Source organism: Gekko japonicus, unplaced genomic scaffold (assembly GCF_001447785.1).
Source record: "Gekko japonicus isolate JY-2015 unplaced genomic scaffold, Gekko_japonicus_V1.1 scaffold144, whole genome shotgun sequence".
Lineage (NCBI taxonomy): Eukaryota > Metazoa > Chordata > Lepidosauria > Squamata > Gekkonidae > Gekko > Gekko japonicus.
Window position 1 is genome coordinate 1504115 of NW_015162478.1, and position 18565 is coordinate 1522679.

Below are 18565 nucleotides of genomic sequence, written 5' to 3' on the forward strand. Positions count from 1 at the left end.
CCGTCACTATATCCGCTTGTAGTGAAACCTACAATTTAATTACCCATTGAGTAAAGAAGTATTTTCATTCATTCATTCATTCATTCATTCATTCATTCATACATAGATAGTCCACATTTTCCACTGGGACTCTAGTTTTCCCCGCCCTGAATCTACTACCCATCAATTTCATTGGGTGCCCTTGAGTTCTAGTATTATGGGAGAAAATGTTCGCTCGATCCACTTTCTGTACCCCATGTATAATTTCATAAATCTCTCTCAGGAGATGTTTTGCTCTTTCCTCCCATGCTTTAAAGCCCCCACACCGTCACATCTGAACAATGAAAATGTGTGAGCCTGTCTGGTGTAGTGTTTAGAGGGATGAACTAGGATTTGGGAGACCCAGGTCCGAATTCCTGCTTTGTCAGGGAAGCTTACTGGGTGACCATGGGCCCGTCACAATCTCAGCCTAACCTACCTCACAAGGTTGTGGTGGGGTTACGGTGGAGGAGGCAAAAACAATGCAAAAAGCCACTTTGGGTCCCAATCAGGGAGAAAAGTGGGATATAAATAAAAAAACACAAACCAAAATAAAATAAACCTCTCAAAATATCCTTCCTCCTGTGTGGCACCACTCAGATTTAGGGCCGGGTGAACACTTCATTCATTCCGCTCACTTAGAGCTGGGTCCAACAATCCATCAAGGGAAGGCATGAGCAGTTGGGGATCTTTCCCTCCCTCGCCTCTCCCCAATAGCCCCTTCCAACCCTCGGAAAGTTGGGGTCTGTCTTGCAGGTTAGTTGGGCTTGCATGAGCAGAGCTGGTCCTTGCAGAAGACGAACAAAGGGCACATTTTACCCCTTCCCAGGGTTTTTTTTTTCCTGGGGGAATGTCCTGGAACAGAGTTCCAGAACCTCTTTGACAAAACTCTTTTAAAAATGTTTAAAAGTTCATGAGTTTTCAGTATACAGATTGAAAATTTCATTTCCCTCTTAAGAGTTTCAGCATCTCCTTTTAAAAAAAGAAAGAAAAAGCCCTTCCCTTCCCACCTTTCACTGCAGGCCCCCTGACCCATGTGGTCCATGTGGGTCCAGCGACCCCAGGAATCAACTTTCATGGAGTCAGAAGTGGCTACTGGAGAGACGGGAATGTGGGGAAAATTCACAAGCCTTGTAGCAACAGACTTATAATTGAACCTCAGCAGTCCGGACAGTTGCATTACAGCAGTAGACTTTTGAAGCTACTCAGCTAGCCCTGGAGATTAGTAGTGGCATGTTATTTCATTATTGAGGGGTTGGGGGTGCTTCTTAATAATGTATCCCCCACCTGCAATTCCTTGCAGGCCCTCGACTCGAATAGCCTCATTTCTAGGGTCTATTTTTCAAATAATAATAAAGAGCCTTGGTGTACGTTATATGCTGTGTTAACTGTATGCACACATCTATTTTATCTATTTTTCAAAAGGGTTTAGAGACAAAAAAATAATAAAAATTCTTAGTATCGCTTCTCAATGCCTCCTAAGCTGCAAGTTTTATAGGTTTTCTGATCCACAGGCACATGACAGTATCTTACAAAAGGAGAAGATAAAACAAGGCTTTGGGAGATAATGAAAGGAAAAGAAGAGTACAGGATCAGACCTGGAGTGTTGTCAGATCAATGCAGTGAATAGTTGCACAATCCTAGAAGGTTACACAATGTGTTTCTTTTGTGTGCCTCGTTCCAAGTGTCTCCAAAGAGATGTAATCTACAATTCACTTAATTAAAATTTCTGTGTGCCTCACAGTCTCTGCAGAGTTTTTAAATGGAATTGGGAGCCGCTACTTCTGTGCACAAGCTACCATCTTTAATACAGAAGGTAAAAACAAAACTTCAGCTTTTTTGGAGGGGGGGGGCTTCTGGGAAACAAAAGGGTATTTGAGGCATAGAGTTACTCATGAAGCAATTTTTGCAAATGTGTTCAGCAGAGGAGGGGAATTGTGGGACGATGACTGTCAGTTGTGCAAGATCTACACTAAGCTTTTGTGTCTCTCCTGTTGCAGGTATTTTAAGACCTGGCTGTGGCCAAAGGTGTCTCCAGCAAGGAGAGAATTGTGGGAAGATGGCTGTCAGCTGTGTTAGATCCAAGCTGCGTTTTTGACACGGGCTGAGCTCAGGGGAAAGCTGGTTTTCTGAATTCGCACAGGACTGCCCCTGATCACACGCAGCATTTCCTGCGCAATACCTACGAATGCCGGGCATTTTAAGGGTGTGATTATATGGACACATCTGGCAAGCGTTGTGCCCCCGCCCCCAACCCGTACTGCCCGGCCAAAGCTGCAGAGTAAAACAGTACCTTGGAAAGTCCACTCGCAAATTGTTTGCAACGGGCCGCAAACGGACTGTCTCCGTGTGATCACTCCAGCGCGCTCCTACTGCCTTCCTGCTTCCTCGTTGAAGCGCGCCAAAACACGTGCCAACAGAAAAAAACCCGGGTTCACCGCCATCGCGTCTGATCGCTGTAGTGGTGGGTCAAATTGCGACAGCGCGAATAGCCTTGCCTCCCCCCCACATTATCTGGTACGTGTGACCACAGCCACTGACTGGCTTCTGCCCGTGTATTGCACACACCCATTGCTCATTCCTCTAGCAGGTTTACAACTTAAAAAACGGGGAGGGGGAATGTTAAGAACCAAACAGAACGTCAACAATGAATGAACATGTAACTTAAGAAGGGGGAAAAGGCTGGCAGCCTGCCTGAAACATGTAGGGCAGGGGTCCGCAATGTGGCACCCAAGACATCCACTGACACCTTTCTTGGTGCCTGCCAGATGTTTTTAGAAAGTGGGCAGGAATAGGTTGGGCATTTGCTCAACAAAGCCTCTGACTAGCCACTGGAGAGATGGTTATGCAGATTTTTTAAAAATATCATTTTGACCACTAAACCCCACATAAGAATCTACAGCAGGAGAAGGGTATGTTCCATTCAGAAGGAAGCTCTCTAATAATTTTGCCTGTGATTTTTTTTTTTTAAATTGGTTGTAAAATCACAGTGATTCTTGGAAAAGAGGAAACTGAAACAGAAGGACATCCACAGCTAGGGTTGCTGGATTCTTTATGAATGGATTTTGATCATTATACAGCTGAGGCACGTTGAAGAATTACTTCTCAAAATGTATTGTTAGTGAGAATTCATTCTCAAGAAGATTGTGGACAATTTAATAGAGAGTAACCACAGTGTATTAGAATACTAGATTGTGAAGACACCCCATGTATACGGTGTTCAATTTATTACTGTTGGAAATTTCGGTTAGAAAATAAGTTATATAGTTGCAAGATCCTCAAATATATTGTAAAAACCTGAAAAGTAGAATTGTTTATTCTTTTTTGCAGAATACACTAAGGTTTTACTCATCACGCTGAGTGTTGTTCTGCAGTTTAATACACTGCGAACCGGGTTTTGCCAATTTCATTCAGTGGAAGAGGACATACTTTGCATGCTTGGAGTTCCAGGTTTAGTTCCTCTGATCTCAGGCAGCATGTCTGAAAAGGATCCCTACCTGAGATCTTGTAGATCTACTGCCAATTGGAGTAGACAGTCTGGGGTGAGAAGGGCCAATAGCCTAACTCAGCATAACGTAGCTTCAATGTTCTTCTGCTTGCCATAAATCACGGGAAGCAACAACTGCTCATACTTAGCATTGATAGAGCTTGTTCAAAGTCCTGAGCTGATGACTGATGATTGTAGGGAGGTTTTTTTTAATCCAGAGGAATGACTTTTAATCTCTACAGCCTGCCTGGTCTGAAGTAGCTTACATTGTTCTCCTTTCCTCTGTTTTATCTTGACAACAATGCTGTGAGGAAGATTATGCTGAGAAAGAATGACTGGCCCAAGGTCAACCAGAAAGCTTCTATGGCAGAGTGGTTGGGTTCCCATTCCCCCGGTGGTGCCGGGGAAACCCCTGATTTTTGGGACTTCAGCCTCCCGCTGGCCAGCCGGGGAAGCCCCACCCCCAAACGGGACGTTGCTGTGTGACATTCCTGATACAATGATGTCACCCGGAAGTGATGTCATCATGCTGGGGACGCTCTGGTATTTGGTCAAACTCTATGGTTTTGAGCCACAGAGTTTGTCCAAATGCCAGAGCATCCCCCGCACAATGTCCCCGCTCACCCCCGGAACACCCCCCCCAAAGTCCCCCACTCCAGCCAAGGTAAAACCTGGCAATCCTACAGAGTGGGAATTTGAACCTGGTCTTTCAGATTCTAGTTCAACACTCCGATTACTACTCTGCACTGGCTCACATGTTTTCATTGTTCAGATGTGATGGTGCTACTAGTCCCAGGGGTGGAAGCCATGCAAGCAATGGGAACATTAAGCCCCCCCCAGGTAGTTTAAAAGTGAACCTTTCAAAACTCCCCTCAAACCCCCCCCCCCCCCGGAAGCTTTTAGAGCTGGTTGTAAAAAGAGGATTTAACTTTTTAGATTTAAGTGGCAGAAATCTGCCATATATTTAGTTACTGTAGTTTAGTTGACCCCAGAGGAGTAGGTATTTCATGTGTTGCAACAAGGGTTGGCAGAGATGGCCTGACAATAGGTGGGGGAGGTGGGAGGCAGGGACTTACCGTTGGGTGGGCAATTAGCATTCCCAGCGCCAATGATGTCACTTTCAGTGTGACCTGGAATTGACATAATCCTGCTGGCGTGTCGGCGTGATTCTGGCATTCATCTAAAACTCTATGGTTTAGATTACATGTTTTCTGAGTTGTGCTGGAACTTTGGTGTTGTGATGTCACCATGCCAGGGACACGGATCACCCCCCATTTTGTCTGGGAATTTCCTTCTGCTGCCCAGCTGAGTGGCGGTGGGCAACAAGAGCAGAAGGTGAGAGGCCTCTTGCTACCAGCAGGAAGTTGGCTACCCTAGCCACAATGTCTTTCATCTGCAATGCCAGTTTGGCTAGACATAAGACCATACAAAGCAGGGCTTTCTTGGTGGTTGCCCCTTCTTCGGGAAACCCCTTCTCTACAAGGCTCATGTTGTGGTATCTTTCAGAAGCCAGTAAAGACTTTTAAATGAGTTTTGTCACTGGTTTTTGCTTGTCTGTTATCCCATGGCCGGCTAATGTAGACTATTTATTTGTGTGGTAGTATTTATTTGTGTGGTACAAAGCTTTACAATTTCAAACAACTGCTCAGAGTATACACAACACCAAAGAAAGGGGAGAGGAAAAGAAGAGGAAAGCAAGTATTGACTCTGAGGAAATGTATCAAACACTTCTGTAATGACCAAAGGTAATTAGCTACATGCTATTAGCCGCCCTGAGCCTTCGGGGAGGGCGGGATATAAATGTAAATAATAAATAAATAAATAAATAAATAAATAAATAAATGACTACTATGGAAGACCGTTCTGGGAAGGGAGACGCCACTAGGGCAGTTGGACCTTGGCAACAGGTCTTCCCGTGTCAGTTTTATTTTGATATATTTTCTGTCTCCAAATGTTATCTTCCTCTTGTGGGATGGTTTTAGATAGGTCTATTTTATGATTTGATGTCTATTTCAAATATGCTTATACAGCCTTTTTCCGCTTGGAGGATCCTTACTGATGGAGAAGCAGACTCAAATAGTTTAATACATAAATACTTTGTTACAGCATTTTTATCCCGCCCTCTCTCTAAGGAGATCAGGACACTGTACACGGCGTCCCCCGCTCCTGCATTTTATCCTCACAGCTACCCTGTGAGCAATGGTAGCCTGAGACAGAGTGGGATTGGCCCAAAGTTACCCAGTTTATTTACTGTGTTAACTTTTTAAACATTGATATCCCTCTTTTCTCCCTAACAGAAAATTCAAAGCAAGTTTCCACATTGTTCCCTCCCTCCTCTTAATTCTCACAACAACGTCGTGAAAGTAGGTTAGGCTGAGAGATTGTGATGGGCCCAAGGTCACCTGGTGGGCTTCCATGGTTCAGCAAAGGATTCGAACCCAGCAGTCCCAGGCCCTAGTCTGACACTCTAACCACTACGCCACGCCAGCCCTCATGGCAAACAGGGATATGAACCTAGGTACTGTCAGCCCCAGTCCAACCACTACACCACACGTGCTCTTTTACAGCATCCACAGTATCTCTCACACATCATTTTACTGCAATCAGTATAACTACCCCATAAGAGAGATTGGTATTATCAGTCGTTTGAAGATAAGACACTAAGGCGGAAAGAGGAGTTGACTGAAGGCCACCAAGTAAGCTTCAAGCCTGGGACTTCTTGATTTGGGCACCCATATTTTTCTTACCACTGCACTGCAGGACGCCATTTCTTTCACCCTCAGCATCACTTCTTGGCTGAATGTCGTGGGCCAAAAGACTTGGGAGACAAGTCCTCGGCTGCAGGCTTCTTGTGCTGTTAGCTTCCTCCCACAAAACAGCATTTCATTTGCCTGCAAAGACCAAAACACCCTCTATGAAGATACTGGGCAGAAGGACAGGCTACTTAAGTGGGCAGGGCAGCTTGGAAGAAAGTGCATGGGCTTGTGACTCCAACAGGATTAAAAAACAAAACACCTTTCTTGGATAGGCTATGTCCATGTGGGCTACAGGAGATTGAAGGAACGGACCATGTACTTCTGTCTTGTAGATTTTACCAGGATTCACCTTGATCCTATACTGCGATCCCTGGAGGGCAAATCTGAGGAAAGCAAGATTATGAACCTTCTAGCCTCAAATAGGGTTGATTTCATCGAAGCGGTGGCAAACTTCCTTTACTGTGCATATACGAGAAGTCTTTTCTGTCAGAATGAGTAGTTAATTAACTGTTTGGTTTTTCTTTTCCTTTCCTGTGTCCCTGAACCGAGGCTGCTGCTGTTATGCCAATAAAGGTTTGTGTTATTGTTGCTGTTGTTGTTGTGACTCCAACATCAGCTGGGATCACCCTGTGTAAAAGTTCTGTTGTGGAGGGAAATGAGATGGAGCCCTTTTCTTCTGGCCCTTGTTGGTGTGGCTCAGATGTGCATAGATACCAGACAGTCTGAGAACCCGTGGAAGCATCAGCTCAGACAACAGCAATGTTTTGGGTTCAGTTCATGAGATGTTGGAGAGGGGAGCTGTGATGAACTGCCCCTAGTTCTGCACTCCGGGCATCACAGCAAATCCCTGCCTACAAAGGGTGTAGGCAGATACTCAGCAGCCAATGAGAGGTTGTGGAACCTTGGCGGTGGCGGGGGACAGGAAGAGTTAGGTGGAAGGAAAGTCTGTCATTGCCTCAGAGAGGGCTTGGGGAAGCAGTAAAGGAACAGGGTAAAACTGCCAGCAGATTAATTAGTAAGGCTTCACCCTGTCAGTTCAGTAAAGCTGTCGTTGTCTGAAATAGTAATTGTTTGAAAGCAGAGTTCTGCTATCCCTTGAGTGTAAATAACCCAAAACTTGTTACCTGCTTCTCAACCACTAAGTATGAGCCCTTCTCAGGAAGAGACAATAAACTTATTCTTTTTGTTTTGAAACTACTGTGTTTTGAAACTACTGTGTTGGCGTGAATCATTCTGGAGGAAGGAGAAGAGTGGAAATTACCTCAGATTCCTATTCTGCATCCCTGGCCTTCCTCTGTAATAGCAGGACATAGTCCAGCACACTTGCAACCCACACCATAACTAAAATCAGCTTGGTCACTGCTACTGGAAGGTATGACAGGGAGGGTGAGGAGATGAGATACCACCTGGCCATCACAGGAGCAAAATCCATAGCAAAGTTTAAAAGGTTGGTTCTCAGATGCATCCAGGTTTAAATTTGTAGTGGTCCAGGGTGGTGGCTGTGGTGGTCTTGTGCAAGATATCACTAACTACAACATTTGGGGTTGGAAATTCCCTGCTGTGTGTCAAAAGTTGTATTGCGGGCAGAATTGGGACAGATATCCTTGGAAGCCAGAGCATGGCTTTATGCCTTTAAACTGAGATTAAAACAGCTATGTGCTGAAGATGGTTTGTTAGCCACAAATCTACTTGGATGAAAGCCCTGGATGAGAAACTGATGATAGTTGGAATGTCGATTTATGGGCACATCCAAAGCATTTTCTCTGTACTAGAAATTGATTATAGTATCTGATCCTGAAGGTTCACAGAGTTTGCTCACCCCTATCTTTTGGTATTTCTTTCCCAAGAACTTTACCCCCCCCCCTGGAGTATTTTACCATCTCATGTTATGGTAGAGCTTTTTTGTTTGTAAGGTTGAATATTATTCCTACCATGGTTTTTATTTTTAAACAGGCCCTATTCTGACAACCTGCCCTTGTGGCCTTAATAGGATAGATACATCCTTCCATGCCTTGCTTGAATACAGGTTCTTTGAGAATATAAGGGATCATTATATTAAGCCTTTAATCAACCAACCATCCCTTTACACTCTGGAAACCCTGGCTCTTTTGCTCAGTGATAAGGATCCTAAATATACTCTAGCAACTGCAAAATTTGTCTCAGTCCTTTTAGCCCTTGCATCAAAAAAATAAGAAGCAAGTATCTTCTGCTGCTCAAGATCTGTGAATCAATGAGCTTCTAAAGGTATAAAAGGAAAGGAAAGCTCTTGAGTGCACTGATGTTGGAACAGGTGGACTGGGCCAAAAAATTGTGGGTGCAAAATTGTTTTGCATATATAAGTTTCCAGGTTAAATGGCTTGCATTTCCAGTCTAGAGACAGGACATTGGGAGAACTGCTGCCAAAGCGGACAACATTTGCATCCTATCATCCAATGTTGACCTGACTCAGAATAAAGCTCAGATGTCCATCAGGAACCTAAAGCTGGGACTAGACATAGGTTAGTTCTTAAATTTATATTGTGTTATACAGTCCTGATGGGACCCTCAAGGTATTTCTCACCCGCAAAAGTCCCACCTATTAAACATTACCATCTAGAATAAAGTTCAACACTGAAACTATTGTAAAGCCACCATAACATAGCTCTAAATGTAACAGGCAGTACTGAGAATGAAAATTCATGTAGTGCGTGTCTTAAAATAGCCAGCGGTAAAATTCTTAATCTCTCTTCTCAAACTGGGGCAAACTGAATAAGACAAATGGATCTCCCTAGAGAGGGTAGCACCACTATGGAAAAGATCTTGTCCTATTCCTTGTGATGACCCTGCTGACTTCAGGAAGAAGGGGAAATGAGAGCAGAGTCCCCTGAAGATGCACATAGGCACATCAGGATGGGAGATATCAGGGGCAGCTGCATGGCAGGGCATGGATGAAGACGCACCTGTGCATTTGCAATGTGACACAAACTGGAATGTGCATCTCCAGACAACCAGTTCTGGCTGTTCTTGTGTTGTTGCATTGGGTCAGAACACAAAAAAAAACTGTACAGGAAGCATCCTTACCAGAGCTACACCGAGGATCTGTGGAAACGTGTAAGATGAACAGCCAGCTGGAGTGAGCCGAATTGTTGCGTATGGTGTCTGGAACCAGGCCTTTTCACTTGCCCAGACAATATCGCACAGCGGTAATATCGAAGCCCCCAAGCCGAGAGCGGGGCCGTTGATCGCAACTACAATCGGCTTCTTAAACTGAATAAAAGCTTTGACAAAATCCCTAGAACAGAGGATAAAAGAGGAAGATGGTTATCAATAGTGTTCTAAAATCCCACCCCCTTCTACTGGAAAACAAAGACAGCATTTTAAATTTTCCTGGACCTCCGGGAACTGTCATCTGATTTCAGATGTAGAGCGTAAGGACTGTCTTGCTGGATCAGACCAAAAGTCTGTCTAGTTTGGCACTCTGTCAAATCAGACAATATTGAGTTGTAAAGACCAGTGATCTGACTGAAGAACGTAAGAGGAGTCATGCAGGATCAGGCCCCCTGCAGCTGCTGCTGTCCCCCAGCACTGGTATTCAGAAGATTACTCTCTCTGAACATGGAGGTTCCATTCAGTTATCCTGGCTAATAGCCATTGATGGGATCTCTTCCAAAGGGATTAAGCTTCTTCCAGATGTTTCCAATTGTGAATTGTCATTCCATCCCTTGCTACCCGATCACGTTGCTCTACCCAGATCTGAGAGTTATACTTTGCTCTGTCTTTTATTCAGTGTTAAGCAAGCTCTGTATTGTAATTTCCATGCCATCAGTCTGTTATCCATATTTAGGGCTGCCAGTCTTCAGGTGGGGCCTGGAGAGCTCCTCCAATTACAGCTGTTCTCCAGATAACAGAGATCAATTCCCCTGGAGACAATGGCTGCTTTGGAGGGTGGACTGTAAGGCGTTATGTTCCGCTGAGGCCCCTCCCCAAACCCCACCCTCCCAGGGCTCTACCCCCAAATCTCCAGGACCCTGAAGACAGCCTGAGCTAACCGCCTGAGATGGTCTAAGGAGATCAAGAAGCCGATTGCGAGAAGAGAGAACAACCGCAATATTAGCACTGTATTATGTTTTTAGGACTAATTGCTTTTAGGATTGTTTAAATGTTTTAACTATTGTTGTCTAACTTACGTTTCATGTATTTGTAAATGTTATGTTGTTTTGTAAGCCGCCCTGAGCCAGCCTTGCTTGGAAGGGTGGGGTAGACATTTAATAAATCAAATTAAATTAAATCAACGTCCCAACCTGGAGTCAGCAGTTTTATCCAATCCACATTCCAATTTAATAAACTGTGACCAGGTTACAAGCTAGAATGGCTGATGTCTTCTCTCATCCCTCTTTGGCTGCCATGATCAGCTATTAACTAATGAGTGACCCTCAGAGGTCATTTCGGGGGGGATCGTGGAGGAACACAGTTCTCCCGGGTGAGGTGCGGGGGGGGCACATGACGAAGCCCCGCCCCCTGCTTCCAGCCGCTCCGCTTCCGGCCCTCATTCAGCCAGGAGGAGGCAGGAGAAGAGGGAGGGTAAGTTGCTTCCTCCCCGCCTCTCCCCACCCCTGCCTGCCTGGAGCCAGGGAGGGCCTTGGCGGGGCTTCCTCGCACTCCTGCCGGCCTTGCAGGTCCACCGCCGGGCCCCTGATGTCAGGGGGTGTGGCATATGCTAATGAGTTATGCTAATGAGTTCCCCTAGCTCTTTTTCTACGAAACGACCCCTGGTGACCCTCCATGAATTTGCATCAAGAAAACACACAGCACTGTTCTTCCAAAGCTCACCCTCAGAATGACATAAAGTTTCAGGACTTTAGTCTCCTCCTCTGGGAGAAGGACTAAAATATCAGAGCAACAGAAGAGAAGACATCCCAAGAACTTTTTTTTGCGGAGGGGCAGGATAATTTTTTTTCCCAAGTAGATGAACAAAACCAACGGGAGCAGGCATCTTTTATGTGTAGATCTCTGGATCTGCTGCAGGATTAGGCTCAGCACTCCACCCACATTTTGTGGGGCTGTTGAAGTAGGGTTGCCAAGTGTACTCACCCTTTGTAGCGGGGGAGCCTTGCCGGGCTTCGGGAGCTCTCGCAGGACGCGTGCGTGTGCATGCGCGCCGGCAGCACGTCACAGGAAGGGACGTGCTACGTCGCTCACGTTGGGGGCGTGGCCCAGATCGTTGGGGGGAAAACCATATGGTTTCCCCCCGACGATCTGGGCCACGCCCCCAACATGAGCGACATGGGCGGAGTTCTCCCCAGGGCCCGATTCCGCCGCGGCGGAAATCGGGCCTCCAAAGCAGGGGTATCCCTGCCTCCCGCCCCCACTTGACAGCCCTATGTTGAAGGAGTGGGTGGGATAGTGCATTGATGTTGTGATGCCTGCAAACATAGGCAGCTTTAAAAGGGGATTAGACAGATTCGTGGAGGACAATGACTACTAGCCATGGTGACTAAGGGGAACCTCCACATTCACTGTAAATAAACCTTTGAATCCCAGTGCCAGGAGGCAATGTTCCTCTGCCCTGTTGTTGGCCCTCAATAGTAACTGGTTGGCCGCTGTGTGAGACAGGATGCTGTCTTAGAAGGGCCATTGGTCTAATCCAGCAGGACCCTTCTTATTTTCTTGTCAGTGAATAGGCTTGGGGATTCTGTCTCTCTGTTTTTTTGCTGTTAGCGTCACTTGCTATTCCAACCCACCACAGTTCCACACCCTAGCCACTCTTCCCTACTGGATTACAGTTCCTTGCCCCATCCCTTAGCTCCCAGGCTCAATTCCGTGAAATATGGGATGTGAGAAAACCTCTTAGATTGCCCGGTTTTCTAATAGTGCTGTTCACAGTAAGAGGGCTTAGGACTCCATATCCATAAGCAGGGCTTTTTTCCTGGGGGAATGCGCCGGAACAGAGCTCCAGAACCTCTTCAAGAAAATTATTTTAAAAACGTTTAAAAGTTCATGAGTCTTCAGCGTACAGATTGAACATTTCCCTCTTGAGAGCTCCTGCACCTCTTTTTCAAAAATAGCCCTGTCCGTAAGAGAATACTTCCCCCTGGTAATAATACCGTAACCCTGAAACACAACTGCACATCAATTTCCACTGGTTTTTTTGGGGGGGGAGGGAATCAAGCTTAAAACAGGATCGTGGGGCCTCTGGTGACAGAACTTAATTCTGTGTGGATTTCTATTAGAGCAAGGCTACATTTTCAGCCCTGTGAGTACATTTACATATAAATTAAGCAATTTAACTTTAAGACAAAATATCCAAACTCCTCTTTAATAAGGCTCTGAAATATAGTCATATCCTGCTTTTGAAAAAAAAGAATGGCACCATGCTAAGGTTCATTGTAAGTACTGGAATTTATGAATATGCTGAAGTCCTGAAAGGAATATCTGGTATCCAAGGAAGAGAGGGAGAAAGGAAAGTCAGCTCCGACTTTTCATAGATACATATGAAGTGTTTATGCCTAAATGCTCTGTTCTTTTCAGTTAAGCAACTGGTGCTGAGAGATGTCGCCCCTCCCCAACTCCAGTGAACACATGATCCTGGGAGATCCAAGTTGTAAAGTCTGGCACCAGCCCTGGAAAGGGAGTCTATAGATGGGGCATTAATGGACTGCATGGGTCTCTTCATATTTCACAATAGCTCTGTATACATGCTGTTGTTCGGTACAGGACAGTGTGCATCCACCCCTCCCAACCTACTTGCATGTGCTCCAGCATGTGTACAAGCATAGGTTCACCTTTCCAAACACATTTCCGGCATATGCAGGGCTATTTTTGGGCAGGAACGCACAGGAACAGAGTTCCGGCTGGCTCCCAAGTTGGCCACGCCCAGCAGGAACTCATTAGCATAATAGACCACACCCAACAGCAGAAATGCATTAGAATTGGCTACATTAGGGGTATGTGGCCTAACATGCAAAGGAGTTCCTGCTACAAAAAAGCCCTGGGTTTTGACCACAAACAAGGTCAACAGAATAAGAAGCAAAAGGTGGGCGTGGCTGGATTACCACACTTCTGGTCACATGGGTGTGTGGCCTAATATGCTAATGAGCTGTGCTGTCAGGGCTGTGGCCTAATATGCTAATGAGTTTCTGCTGTTGGGTGTGGCCTATTATGCTAATGTGTTCCTGCTGGGCTTTTTCTACAAAAAGAGCCCTGATATGCATATGTTATTTGTACAGAGATATTTCTCAAATGTTTACCAAAGATGTTTTAAATCACATAGTTATACATGGTGAATGAGGCAGATCCACATCTGCAAACAGTTGTGACCAGGAGAGCCAGGATTTGGCCGTGTCTCGCAGGTGTGACCTTCTGAACAGCAAACCAGGCCCTTCTGCCATGTAATGTATAGATCAGCCCCAAGAAATGGTTCTTCTAGGTGAGGAGTCCCCAACTTTGTTGAACCTGTGGGCCCTCCTGGAATTTTGAAAGCAGGTACCAGGCTCCTCCACAAAATGGCTGCCATGGGTGGCCTTTTATAGGGGCTGGAGCCAATCAGGAAATGTTGGAAAGTCCTAGGCCAAGTTGTTTCCAAATGGGTACTCCTTGCAGCCACAAAGGTGATGCCTCCTGGCCTCTTCTGAAGCATGTCCTGCTCCAGTAAAACAGAGGAAAGCCAGTACCGGCTCTTTCTTTTGGGGGGAAAGGAAGTGGGCACCAGGAAATACACTGGCAAACATCATGACACTAAAGTCCAGGATTGCACCCCATGAGAAGCTATGTTCTCCTAGAAAGTGAAGGACCAACTTGCCACATTTTTGCTGCATTTCCATGTATTCCAAGAAGATGCTAATAACAGTGTCCAGAAAATATATTAGTAAGGATTGGGCGGTAATTCTCCTTTGGCTGGAGAGAGTGGTGAAAATGGAGAAATGCTACATTTTTCTTGTTTCAGTGCTGGGCCCTAATGGACCCAGCTTGTAAGAGCTAGAATTCTCCTTCTTAATTTAGATTGGAATTTAAAGGAAGTTTTGCACATGGGGCCTCTGGTCCAGAGATCCACGTGCACATGAGAATTAGTGCGTTTCCTCCAGCTTCATCTTTCTTTTATCGGTAAGCACTGTTATAGTTGGTGGCACCTAAATCCACATAAGTGTTCCCTCTTTTTTTTGTTGGACCCAATCCTATCCTCCAAGAACATGCACATATATTGCCTTGGCCCACTTTAATGCATTACCATCAGCTCTTTTGGAAGGGAGATATACATGTATCCCTTACTCTCAACGTGTTTGCCCTTGCCAACTGGATGTGATTGAAACAGTTGACCATGTGTTAGAGTATTGTCCTTTGTACACGGACAAGTGGTCTCTACATATCTCCAATCACATTTTCCAGGCAGACCTGATGAATTTTATATTTCCTTCTCCTCTCAGATAGTTGTAACAAAACCACCTTTAAGGTGGTCAAATTTTGCGCCTCAGTATGCTCAACAGGGAAGCAGCTGGTTAAGTCTCTTTATTATGTCTGCACTATTGAAATCTGTCTATTATATGGCTCTGAAATTTTAGTGTATGTAGATATGCTGATGACTTTTTGGCTGCAGTCACACACACTAAATAATCCACTTTCTGTGTGAACTGGCAAAATCCAGTTGGAAAGTGAATTGAAAGTGGATTATTTAGTATGTCTGACCACAGCCTTTGTGTGTGTCAGTCTTGGCTGATCTACAGTTGTAACAAAGGAAGACTGATATATATCAATATATCTACATCGATATATTTATATAGATATACCAAAAAAACACTTTGCATTTTGTAATCAAGTGACTCCGGCACACCAAAGTCACCTTATTGCTTCTGCAATCCTGGTGCTTTCCTTCCTTCTGTCACTTGATAATCTGCCAATTAAATAGGAGTAATCCAGGCCGCTGCAGAAGACGCTTCCCACTGCGCTGAGGAGCAGGAGTTTGCTGTCATCCGCTGATGCGTTGCACAGTGCTCGCCGAACTTCCTTCATGATCTGTGGAGAACAAAGAAAAGTTGAACGGGGCTTTGCCTGACCTGTGTCACCGAGCGAGATCACGGCCCCCAAACCTTGCCAAACAGAAGGCGCCTGCTTCTTGTCTTATGTCGATTCGACCCATACAATTTTCACACATGTGCTGAACAACTCAGGATCTCCGTGTCCTTTAAAAAACTTCCTCAAACCTCCATTTTATTTATTTCAAACATATGTCTTATTTAATGGGATGTTTCCCAATTTCAAAGGCAACAGCAGTTGCCATAGAAACAGGCAAATTAAGGTAAGTGGGCGGAGCCTGGCCTGGTGAGGCTTCTTGCAGGTACCGTAGAAGTAGTTACCTCCTTTACCTTCAAAAATGGTTATTAGGTTCCCCCCCCCCACGGCTTGTGTTTGGTGGCCACTTGATGGCTTTGTGGGGCTGTGTGGGCACAGGAAGAGCATTACTGGGCAAGTTTTTGAAAACAACACTTCTCCTAAAAGCTTCAAACGTAGCAACATTGGCTGAAATCCTTATACCAATCCCATAAGGTAGGCCAGTGTTATACCTGTGCCACAAGGGCTATTAACCAGTTAGAGGCATTTGAACTGATTCATCTCCTGTCTTTTAACTGACCCATATAGATTAAGTAATCAAGTGTAAAATCTATTTAGGTAAATGTATGTAAATTCCCTAATGGCCCAGGCTAGCCTAATCTCTTCAGATCTTGGAAGCCAAGCAGGGTTGGCCACGGTTAGTACTTGGGTGGGAGATCACCAAGGGAAGTCCAGGGTTGCTACTCAAGGGCAGGCATTGGCAAACCACTTCTATTCCTCTCTTGCCTTGAAAATCCTATGGGGTCACCAAAGGACGGCTGTGATTTGACAGCACTTTCCACCATCATGTAAATTCCTGTCTCACCACAGCCTAAAAAAAGAGGGGCTTTTAGAGATATTGAAGCTAAATGTCAGTGAACTTAAAATATTAACCATTTTTTGAAGGGTCTTTGCTGGTTGATTATGTTCGGCAGTTATGGGATGCCTCTGAGTTCTTAATGATACCAGGGGTCATTTCATAGAAAAAGAGCTAGGGGAACTCATTAGCATAACTCATTAGCATATGCCACACCCCCTGACATCAGGGGCCCGGCGGTGGACCTGCAAGGCTGGCGGGAGTGCGAGGAAGCCCTGCAAAGGCCCTCCCTGGCCCCAGGCAGGCAGGGGTGGGGAGAGGCGAGGAGGAAGCAACTTACCCTCCCTCTTCTCCTGCCTCCTCCTGGATGAATGAGGGCTGGAAGCGGGGCGGCCGGAAGCAGGGGCGGGGCTTCGTCATGTGCCCCGCCCCCGTACCTCAACTGGGAGAACTGCAATCCCCTGTGATCCCCCCCGAAATGACAGTTTTCAGTGGTGTTGATAAAATGAGAAGCAGGGCGTGGGGGTGCCTTTCTCTTTGTGGCTGGTACAAGCACACACCACTGCTTGCGGTGCACCCTGGCTGTCTTCAGCCTGTACAGGTCCATTACCTAACTTTGATGCAAAGCTCCGAGAAAGGACTTGGAGAACGGCTGGAAAATCCTCTGCTTGTGATTGCAGAAGGTCCCAGGTTCAATCCCTGGCAACTCCAGTTAAAGGGACCAGGCAGGAGGTGATGTGAAAGACCTCCAGCTGAGACCCTGGAGAACCACTGCCAGTCTGAGCAGACAATACTGACTTTGATATACCAATGGCCAGATTCGTTATAAGGCCATTTTGAGTGCGCTTTTAATTTTTTTTATTGCGTGCATTTGTCTTTCACTGACTTATTAAATTTTTAGACCGCCTTCCAGTCAGAAGTTAAAACAATAAGGCGGTTCACACTTTAAAATGGCCACTGGTACATGTTGTTCCCCCAGCGGGGCAACTAGTGGCTCCTCAGGCATTCTACGTCAGAAAAAATTGCACAAGGCGAGTGTGCTGCTGAGGGTTAAACCCCTTCCCCCCACGGTCCTAATCTGAATCAGGCCTGTGTGTGTTTGGGAAGTATGGAACTCCCAGACAGCACTGGTTGACTTATCCTGGGGAAGTACTGGGGAAAAGCAGACCATGTGGTTAAGCCTCGAGTTACAGCTCCCGTCCCTGCTGGAACCCCCTTTTTCTAGGTAGTGATTAACAGTGAGGGAATTATGTTTCTTTCAGCAGCTGAGTGCTCTCTTCTCTCTAAGTTTTTCACTTACATTTTGTTCTGCCTTTGGGTGGATCCAAATATTGCCCTACAGCTGAGGCTACTCATTCACTGTGTGATGAGACAATTGCAGAAGCGAATGCTCTAATGCAACAAGAGCACAATATCCCACACTGTGTGAACGCAGCCTTTCTTTTTCCTTTCAAAGCATGTCTAAACTTGAAAAAACAAAGCAGTGGAATGATTAGCACAACAACTCAACTCTCTTGGGGCTCACAAAGGAATACTAGACCACTTTCACCAACAGACCAACAGGTTTTGCAGGTTTCTGCGGGATTTCAAAACCCTCTCAAACCTGTTGACCAGTCGCAGCAAAAGAAATTCGGCCATAGATGAAGGTGCATGGCTTTTAACATACCACTTTCAACTCATTTCAAAATGATTCCCTGCTTCTACCCTGAGTATGTGTATTTAGCAAAGAGGTGTGATCCTTTCATGCGTGAAGCCTTACAAATCGGCAACACTCTGAAAGAACGGGTTTAACAGATTAACAGCTGCCTGGTGTCAATGAAATCAATAAATCCCTGGTAAGGAAGAAGCTTCTTTGCTCTTTCATTTAGTGTGATCTAAAATCAAAGGGCGCTGGGAATTCACTGCTTCCTGCGCACCAGACACAGAGCACATTTATTTATTATGTATAGCTGGGTGGTTGGTGACACTTTAAATTCTAGAAAGAAGGGAGCAATAAAAGCTACTAGGAAGATGGAATAATTTACATCTTGATTTACGACAACTTTGAAATTATTCATAAAACACTCGTAAAATATTTTAAAAGGCCTTACCCTTACTGGTATTATAAAAATAATAGCCCTCTCATCCCAATACTAACCTTTCTCTGAATCAAGTTTCTGCTCACGAGAGGAGATAGTAGTTCTGAACTTTTTGGAGCTTGATTTATTTACTAGGTTGTAGCAGATGTGTGCATTTAGGCATGTAAGCAGCTCTATTAAATTATTGGTAAGGATTTCATTGCCGCTGTTTTTGTGCTGTCAAGATGCAGCCAACTCATGGTCACCCTGTAGGATTTCCAAGGCAAGAGTCGAACAGGGGGAGGTTGCCATTGCCTGCCTCTGCGCAGAACCCTGGACTTCCTCGGTGGCCTCCCCCTCAAGTACCAAC

At 45.4% G+C, this 18565-nt stretch overlaps 1 protein-coding gene across 1 annotated transcript in view; it reads right to left on the minus strand.

The window, feature by feature from the left end:
• Positions 1 to 18565, minus strand: part of CDYL2 (chromodomain protein, Y-like 2) — a 70409-nt gene that overhangs the window by 1217 nt on the left and 50627 nt on the right. The window contains exons 4-6 of the mRNA XM_015405804.1: positions 15074 to 15246; positions 9322 to 9532; positions 6253 to 6396 (exon numbers count right to left, since the gene is read on the minus strand). Of these exons, the coding sequence (XP_015261290.1) occupies positions 6253 to 6396; positions 9322 to 9532; positions 15074 to 15246 (528 nt within the window). The remainder of the gene's footprint in view (positions 1 to 6252; positions 6397 to 9321; positions 9533 to 15073; positions 15247 to 18565) is intronic.